The sequence below is a fragment of the Limulus polyphemus genome, unplaced genomic scaffold, assembly GCF_000517525.1.
Source record: "Limulus polyphemus unplaced genomic scaffold, Limulus_polyphemus-2.1.2 Scaffold0, whole genome shotgun sequence".
Lineage (NCBI taxonomy): Eukaryota > Metazoa > Arthropoda > Merostomata > Xiphosura > Limulidae > Limulus > Limulus polyphemus.
Genome location: NW_013665610.1, coordinates 4,151,300 through 4,161,172, shown reverse-complemented (window position 1 = coordinate 4,161,172; position 9,873 = coordinate 4,151,300). Strand labels below are relative to the sequence as shown.

At 33.1% G+C, this 9,873-nt stretch overlaps 1 protein-coding gene across 8 annotated transcripts in view; it reads right to left on the bottom strand.

Annotated features, from left to right (window-relative positions):
• The window catches only part of LOC106474893 (coiled-coil domain-containing protein CG32809-like), a 386,694-nt gene that overhangs the window by 276,984 nt on the left and 99,837 nt on the right, over positions 1–9,873 (bottom strand). For 6 of the 8 annotated variants that reach the window (XM_022383530.1, XM_022383634.1, XM_022383587.1 and 3 more), the window contains one exon: positions 4,118–4,715. The exons of the other annotated variants lie outside the window; for them this stretch is intronic. In XM_022383530.1, coding sequence (XP_022239238.1) covers positions 4,118–4,667 — 550 coding nt within the window. In that variant the 5' untranslated portion in view covers positions 4,668–4,715. The remainder of the gene's footprint in view (positions 1–4,117; positions 4,716–9,873) is intronic. 8 annotated transcript variants of the gene reach the window in all.

Below are 9,873 nucleotides of genomic sequence, written 5' to 3'. Positions count from 1 at the left end.
TGGATCGTTTAGATCAAGCCCTTCATCATAAATGCCATTCACTCGTCAATGGGAAAGGTGTTCTTCGTCTCCACGACAATGCATGTTTACATGTGGTACGTTTGACGCAACACAAAATTATGGAGTTGGGTTGGGAAGTTCTCCCCTACCCACCCTATTCTCCAGATATGGCACCATCAGATTGCCATCTTTTGCGTTCGCTGCAACACCATCTTAATGGGAAAACGTATGCAAATGTGGAAGGTGTTAAAGAGAACGTCGACATGTTTTTTAGCTTCAAAGTCAAGTGATGGTAAAATGTAAAAGCATCTTCGATAAGAATGGAGACTACTTCATTTAATAAATGTTATATATATATATATATGTTGTTCGGGTTTTTTCATCTAAAAAAAGCGACATTAATTTTTTGACGACCTAATACTAACTATAAGGAGTTAATATACTAAATAAACAAATCTACAACTATTATTATTGAATCATCCTGTAAGTACACTTGTTATTAACAATAAAGTTGGACATAATCTCAAATAGTCTCAGTTAGCTTGGATCTTCTTAGAACATTTATATTAGTTCTAAATATATGCCCCCCAGTAACAAGCGGTATGTCTGCGGACTTACAACGCTAGAATCCGGGTTTCGATACCCGTGGTGAGCAGAGCACAGATAGCCCATTGTGTAGCTTTGTGATTAATTACAAACAATCACCTAATGTAAATAAATAAATATATATATATATACTAAGCCAACAGTGCAAAATGATTTTCATAAGTGTAATTGTAATTAAAATGTAATATCTTTCGAAAATATATTAGAAATTATAGCCAAAAAGGTTCAATGATACTAATTGTAAAAATGAAAACACAAGTTCTTAGTTCTTTGCTGTTTAGGTTTATTCACATAGCTTTCCAATCCCAAAACGCATTAGTATGATTATGGCTTAATGGTGAGTAATATGAGGAATGAACCTTCTCTTTGTAATTCTACTTGTTCTTATTTTTAATGCCCCCAATGGCTCAGCGTTAAATCTAAAGGCTTATGATGCGAAAAATCGGGTTTCGATACCCGTGGTGAGCAGAGCATTGTGTAAGCTTTGGGCTTAACAAAAAACAAACTTTTTTAATAATCTGAAAGTAGGTTTGAAATGCTTCCCACATATTTTACCGTCATATTCTGCTTGTTTTTCTACAGGACTATAATAGAATAGTGTTCTTGTGAGTCATGCAGATACATAGGTTGTTTCTATCAAACACAATGTTGTTGAATATTTGTAAATACAGTTGGAACAGACATGGTAAGGATGATTGGAAACCTCAGTGTAGCGGATTTTGATTCAAACGGCATGGCTGAAATGAGTGAACATTGACTGCAGGAATATAAAGGATCAGACTGTCAAATATGTTAGTTCTTCCTTGAAACTGGTCCATTTTCCCTGGAAGAGTCATAACCTGGTCATCTATATATATCTTCACACAGTTAAAACATATTCATACTTCTTCTTTATCTTAATCATTTATTTATTTTTATGAAGCCGTCATGCCAGTCATTCACTGTAAAAAATTGGCATCTATGGTTTCTAGAGAAGATATGTTCTAATATTAATGACTTTTATAGGATACTGTACATGATAAAGATGTGTTCTAATATTAATGACCTTTATAGGATACTGTACATGATAAAGATGTGTTCTAATATTAATGACTTTTATACGATATTGTACATGATAAAGATGTGTTCTAATATTAATGACTTTTATTGGATACTGTACATTATAAAGATTGTTCTAATATTAATGACTTTTATAGGATACTGTACATTATAAAGATTGTTCTAATATTAATGACTTGTATAGGATACTCTACATTATAAAATTTGTTTTGTTTCATTTTGTATAGCATATTGTGCATTTCATTGAATTATGATAATTTTAATTTTCGGGAGATCTTTCAAATATTTATAACACACTTAAGATAATTTGATTTTTGTGTTCTTAGATTTTCCTGTCATGTTCTTCCAAAGACTAAATTTTGTCACTTCCTTTCTCATTTTTCGCTCAAGTTCTTGGTTTTGTTTATGAACACCTCTCTAAGTTCGCGATTGCTTTCTAAGTTAATAGTCATGCTCTAAATCTCTTTTCTCTAAATCTTCTTTAATGTTTTGGTTTTACGTTCTTGGTCGTATTATTCAAAATCTCTTTAAGTTGTTATCTCATTAGGGGTTTTGTTTTTGTAAAAATCTGTCTAATTTTTAGTGGAATTTTTCTTTTTCTATTTCTAATGCCTCTCTAAGCTACTTGTCACATTTTGTTTTGTTTTAAGATCCCTCTAATAAGTCTATCTAACTTTTGGCCGCGTTTTACGAACACCAATCTACGTTACTGAATATGTTCTCAATTTGTTTTTCCATCACTTTAATGATTTGGTTATGTTCTTCGTTTTGTTTTATAAGTATCTCTATAAGTTAGTGGATTTTTTGGGAGGAGGCAAAATCCCTACATTTTTTCCATTTTTCTTATTTAAAATTTTTCCTAATTTCCAAACATTAGACAATATGTGAACTAAAACAGCATATCATTAAATTTACAAGGATTAATTTTCTGGCGCTTACTATAGTTTTGATTTCGCGTTAATTTAATTTAGTCCTTGCTAACATTGAATTCTAATTTTGACAGTCACACAATCTCGAATGCTTGTTTTATCCATACATTACATCATTCAGCACGCCTTACATCAAACTTTCACGAAAGTATAAAAAAAGAATATTTCCTTATAGGCAATTTGACATGTAATTATATTACTAAGACTTTTCAGAATGGTGAGAAATCTTCGTATTGCCATTGAATCATACTAATCACACAAGACACATTGCAAAGAAAAATAAAGTATTTTAAGTATTTATTGAGCTATTCAACCTTATATAGCGGGTGTTTCATTGTCATTTCCGCTGTTCGAGAAACTGATGGACACAATGTTGTGAAAAATCGCTGACTTGTTCAAAACTTCTTTAATACGCCTTTTGTAACCATAGTTATCATTTAATATGACCATGAATGTTATCATAACACACAATTGTCTGCCTATCTTTCTTGACGTCACAAGTTGTTGTGAAGAGATGGATGTACCAATTTTGATGAAATCAGATGGAGGAACCTAGGTGGACCCCTATAAGATCATGTTTAAATAGCTTAGCAAGCAGATAAATGGTTCTTGTTTGGTATTCATTGAATTTTTTTTACTACGTGAGATCGACGCCAAAAAAGTGACGTTTAGTGACGCAACTAACACGAGTAACTTTGGTGATCTCCTGTATTTCATAGATCTGAATGTCGAATAACGCATACGTATCCCGTTTCACCTTCCCTGTGGACCCATTGATATATACGAATACTGTCAGCTTCGTTACTAATCAGTTGAAGATTTTAGTAGTTGTATTAAAGATTGTCATTTCCGTGTACTCTAGCACTTAGAGTAATTAAAACTTCTTAGATTAAACTAAAGATTGGTGAATAATTTGTAAATATAGATGATTTTAATATGATTGAAATCTCAACGAGCTTCTGAAACAATAGCAATGTTGTTTTTTTCACATTAATTAAAGTACTTGATGAATAGGAAGATAATTCATCCTTATACTAGAAGTACAAACGTTGTAGCATGGAATAAACATCCTGAAACTAACAATCTAACTCTCCAACGAAACTGGTCGTTGCTAACAGTTGTTAACTTTGGAAACATTGATTGGAGTCATAGTTGGTTTTACATAATAAAATATTACACAAATATTTCAGTAAGAATGTCATGTTTGAATTTTAAACGGTAAACGAAACTATAATATATATATATACCCCCTCCCGATGTGGTATCCATTATGCGAAAACATTATACATTTTCAGTAAATATAGCAGAGTCGTTTTGTTAATCGATTATTGTCCAAAAGAAATTCTCTTAATTATTTATTTGCGTGATAGAAAGTGACTAATATTTCGTGAAACGTGTGTTTTTTCTGAGAGCCGTCCCATATGTAACAGAACATCAATGCTATTAAAAAATACATCATAAATCAAATCCTTAGGTAAGTTATTTTGTTAGAATGAAATATTCTACACTAGAATATAACTCACCTACATAATGGACACCTCCATCACGTCTCATGACTAATTTTCGAACATCGGCACTTTCTACAGGTTGCTCATCATAATACATTACTCTGGAATCGGCGACGCTTCTCGACCGTCCGGCTGCGCGCCATCTAGCGGGAAGCGTTGAACCTTGTTCTGGACTCGATTTTACCTGAGTCTCACGGTGAGCACGTCTCAAAGCATCACGTGGTATTCTCCCACCTCCCACTTCGTTTGAACGACTTGTTAGTACCCCATTTCCATCACCACAACCATTATTATCTCCACCTCGATGATTGGAATTTTGCTGAGCACTCAACCTTTTTAACTCCGCCGAATCTACTGAACGGATGGACTGAAGTCCTTCTCTAGTTGCATGTTTTCCCTTGTATTCCTCTTGAGACGCAGACTTCTTCATGCCCTTTCCGAAGTTAGACGGAGTTGATCGTTCGTGTTCTTCTCGTTGAGCATTTTTTTTATTCTCCTCAGATCGAGCTCCAGATGGCATGCTGATGCTTCGATGCATGGTGAATCTCTTGATGCTAAAAGGCATCTTTAGTCAACCTGATGAAAAGTTTCCAGCACTTACGATAGATCAATTCTGCAGAAAATAGATAAATCTTTCGATGTATTTAACAGATATAAAATTGATCTATTATTTCTCAACTATTGTTCATACTGAGACTAAAAAACACAAAAACTGACGATTTTTGACATAATGAAAGGTACAATATTTATTATTATTACAGCCGACTAGTTTCGGTAAATACAGTTACCAACACAACTGTATTACCAAAACTAGTCGATTTACCGAAACTAGTCGGCTGTAAGTAATAATAAATGTTTTACCTTTCATTGTGCAAAAAATCGTCGGTTATTGTGTTTAGTTTTGTTTTTTACTTTTAATATAGTAGCACAATGTGCCTGAAAAGAAATTATTGTTAGTATTTTCTTAATTTCCTTTAGATATGTTACAAATAATTATTATATGCGTTCTTGCGTTGTTGATTTTGGATTTAGCTTGAACAACATTTCAAACAAATAGAGCAGCGATGCCAAAAACATTATTATTCGTTCATTATATCGAATAAAAATATTTTGTCAAACAAATATGTTCTATAAGAATTAGTGTTATTATTATCTGTTGAACGTGCCATCTGTCCATCAAACTGGCTAGCAGAATAACGTTTCGGTACAATTGCGCGATCCTTCATCGTGTTGAGCTGATACCTTGGATGAAGAAGCGTGCAAGCCAACTAACTCTATCTACAGATTGTTTGATTATCTGAATCATCTGTTGCATTCTACCTATCAAAACACTGCCCTTAAATTGTTAGTAATATCCCAGCTACGCACAACAGCGAAACCTCTGATCGCTATTTATCTAAAAGTTGCTTTATTTTTTCTCCATTCAAACAGACCGAATTTACTAGTACCGCGAGGGTAAAAAGACCGAATTTACTAATACCATGAGCGTAAGTATATTGATTAACTTGACACTCTCAAGATTGTCACTTATAAACACTATAAACTGAAAGCAGGAAAGCTAAAGACAAAACAAGTGCTACAGATTCCCTTCAGGTGCTGTTCGAGCACAACTGAACTCCAGAACTAATACAGCTGCGTGTTCGGTTTTTCTCTACTTCCTCAATAACATGGCCGTTTACCATAAAAATGAGCACTAGCATGTAACGTGTAATCTGGTTGTGGGCGTATACGTGCTAAGAACAATTCTCCTTTTACAGGAAACTAAGTAAAGGGGAACATCGAAACTTAAGAGTAACGATCTCAAAATGAACACCCTACACGTTAACTGCCAGATATATTGTCAAAAGATGCTTGAAAATGTCTGAAAGTTTTTCAACGGTAAAGTTTATTGTAAGAATAACATAACGTATCAAGAAAATATATTATTATAGAAATTAATAAAATGATTGCGAAGTCTTTATCCGATCGCAACCATTTCAATTGCAAGAACATCAAGTTATGTAAAGATAGAGATCGTTAGAATGAAGATGCAACATGTGAAAACAAAACAATTAAAACGGTGCATAATTGCTAATTTACTTAGCCTTTTTTTACCATTCTCCAAACACCCAAGCTTCAGTTCAATACCTATAATTTGTGACTGACATGATTTTATATACCAATTATGGTTTCGCATGACAGCATCATCAACTGTTTGCGATTTTTAAAAATAAGCATGTGTCAGTTGATTCGTGAATGCATGTACATTGTTTATTTTTATAAAACAATACTAGTTTTTGCTGCTATGGGATAATTATTAAAGGATAGTGAAAACTAACACTACAGTATCCTTATATATATATAGATATAAGAGACTTGGCCTGGCCTAGTGGTTAGTGTACTCTACTCGCAAGCTGTAGAATGCGGGTTCGACTCCCATCACCAAACAGGAGCCTTTCACCTTTCAGCCGTGGAGGTGTCATAATGTGACGGTCAATCCCACTATCAAAGTGGTGTTGAATAGCTGCCTTTCCTCTAGTCTATTACTTCAAACTTAGGGATGGCAAGTGCGTTAACACTTGAGTAGCTTTGATAAAAAGAAACAATTTACATATAGTGCTTTACCATACTCGGTCTAATGTACATAAATTCAAAATGAGGGTCAAATTATTATATAGTTTACTGTGACATTCAAAATTTTTGTATAGAAACTACACTGTTTAAATGGAACAATATGTGTTAAATCAGAATTTTTTCAACACGAGTTCTAGACAGTGATTTAGATTTATCAAATATTCTATCTGAATATCAAATACTTGAAAGTTTCGTCTCTTAAGATTTTTCTTCAATCTTTTACAAGCTCTCATATAGTGTGTGGTATAAATATAATACACATATTAATCGTTTAATCTGAGAAAAATATCAACTCGTTTTGAGAGAGGCTCTTAATTCAATTTTTACATGACATTTAATGTCTTCATGTTTTGGGTAAGTAATAAAACATTAAAACAAGCATTGTTATTTTTAACCAGCATTCATAGTATTCTGTTGTCAACGTCGAAGTTAACACCCTTTATTGTTCAATGACATTTCCTGAACATGTACGGTGGTTTGAGATGTCTTTTACTCACGTAGGGTAGTTGTATTTATATAAGAATTTCAAAAATATGCAGCATTGATTATAATAATTTATTCCTGTAAATTATTCGGCCGACAAGCTGTTTAAAATATTAAAAAATAATGTGAAGCCCAATCTGTCAATGATAGACCTATATGATAGAGTGGGCTTCACATTTATTTATTTATTTTTAGTAACACGCTCACGTTCGAAACAAGTCTTGTGTAAACATCACAGTGTGTGAGACACAAATTTTATGTTTATAAGCTAACAGTTAGCTATATTGTTGTCTTTTTTAATTTGGTCGTCTTCTGGATGTTGAACTACACCTAATATTCTAGCTTGGTCGTCTTCTGGATGTTGAACTACACCTAATATTCTAATTTGGTCGTCTACTGGATATTGAACTACACCTAATATTCTAATTTGGTCGTCTACTGGATATTGAACTACACCTAATAACTTAACAAAAAGAACGATTTTTATTCCGTGTAAATTGGGCAGACACGGTAACATTATGCTTTTTTTTAAATCGGGTTTCGATTCCTACGGTGGGCAGAGAAGAGCTCGCGCGTTGTGTAGCTTTATGTTTAATAACAAACAAATATACAAACAACAAGTTTTATAAAAGCAGTTAGCTACACAAGGATGACATATATACCTCCCTGACATATAGACTTAAACTAAGATTCTCTGACGAACTTTATCACAGGTGAAAAAGAGTAACGGAGCCTTGTCAAAACATTCTAGAAAACGGAACCCTTTAGCGTTTGATGAAAGACGAGAACCTTCGCAGCGCAACGCTTTTATTGAAAGAAAATGAAAGAATCAATGTTTAGGCCACGAGAAACTGGTACGGTACCCTACACTATTGAGAGACAGCAATAACGTATTTTCATAGGAGAGACACAGTAAAATATTAGTTACACACCTGATTTTATTTTACAGTTAGTAAACTGTAAAACATAAACGCATTTTTTTAGGATTATTTCACTGTGTTTGTTTGTTTGTAGTTAAGCACAGAGCTACACAATACTCTGCCTACCACGGGTATCGAAACCAGGTTTCTAGCGTTGTAAATCTGCAGACATGCCGCTGTGTCACTGGGAGACTATTTCACTGTGACTACAGCTTATTTATGGTGTAACTAGCAGCACTGTTGCCAGTGTTTCTACCATTAAAATACAATAAAATGTTTAATGGTCTTATTTATGCTCACATCACGCATGTGATCAATATAAGCATATAAAAGATAGTAATGTTTATAGTTTGAAAACAAAACAGTCACAAGCGTTTGACTAATGACAACACCACTGTTACGATAGTTGAAATTTCCATTCTGAACATTGATGATCAAAAACACCTGGAAAATGATCAATTTGCCCCCAACATACGGAAAATCAGTAAGATAAAGTGAGGCTCTAAAGCTTTTCTCTATGATATATTGAAGCGAATAAATAGCAAAGATGGTAATAATACTGAACGAAGAAGATGAGAATATAAGGTCTTTCTCGCTTGATACTTCTCGTTAAATCAAATGTATGATCGGACTTTACAGTATGTACAGTGATAGAAAATATTGTGATTAAAACATTATTAATCCTAAGAATCAAAGGTTGAGTGAAAATTTTTAAATATTCTCATAACTACAAAATCTAAAGTACAATATTCTTACTTTTCATGTTAACAACAGATTCCCACAATGAGAGAGAAAGAAAACATATTTTCAAGCACTTTCAACATCTTCCTTAACATAGTAAGAACATTTGAAAATTTTCAGAGATCTATGACGTTATTTGTGCTTCTTTATAACTTAAAAATGTATATCACACCTCTATCAAAATCAAATAAAAAATGTATTTAGTTTAAGGACTCAAAAAAAATCACATAAAAATTGGAGGACGCTGGAGAGTAAAGATGACTGAAAGCTAAGTTCTCAAATTATTTTGTTTATTTTTTTTATTTACAGCTCAATTAATAATCTTCTAATTCCTTACAATTATTCCAAATAATTTTGAAATATATAATAGTTATCTTGGATCAATTTACTTAGATCGTGTAATGTTGCACAAAATTATTAATATTTTATAAATTAGTCTTATATTTGTTAGGCTTTTTGCTATATTGTCCAGCAGATAGAAAATTCTGGACCTATTCGTTAACTATTAAGACATTTACTTCTGAGAAGACGACAAAATGGAATAACAGTGTTAAGTTTGATTAGTGTTGAGCAAAATAATATCTAACTTCACTATCTTGAAGTTTGTATCACGTTATTGAATTAGTTTGAATTTAGCTAAGCAAAAGTTATATGCGCTAGCCGTTTCTAATTTTAAAGTGATAGACTAAAGGAAAGGCAGTTAGTCAACACCACCCACCGCCAACTCTTGGATTACTAGTTACCAACGAATAGTGGGATTGACTATAACACCCCCATCCCTACGGCTGAAAAAAGGCGAGCATGTTCGGATACGAGGCTCGAGCCCGAGATCCCCAGATTGCGAGTCCAGCACCCTAACCACCAAATATTAAGTTATATTATATTATACTGAAAGGGAGAAAAACGATCTGGTTTACTTAGCTAAGACTTTAAACTTTTTATTCTCAGTGACTATAGTCAAAAATATTAACATTCTTCTAAATATTTTTATAAATTATTACTAATGACTTTACG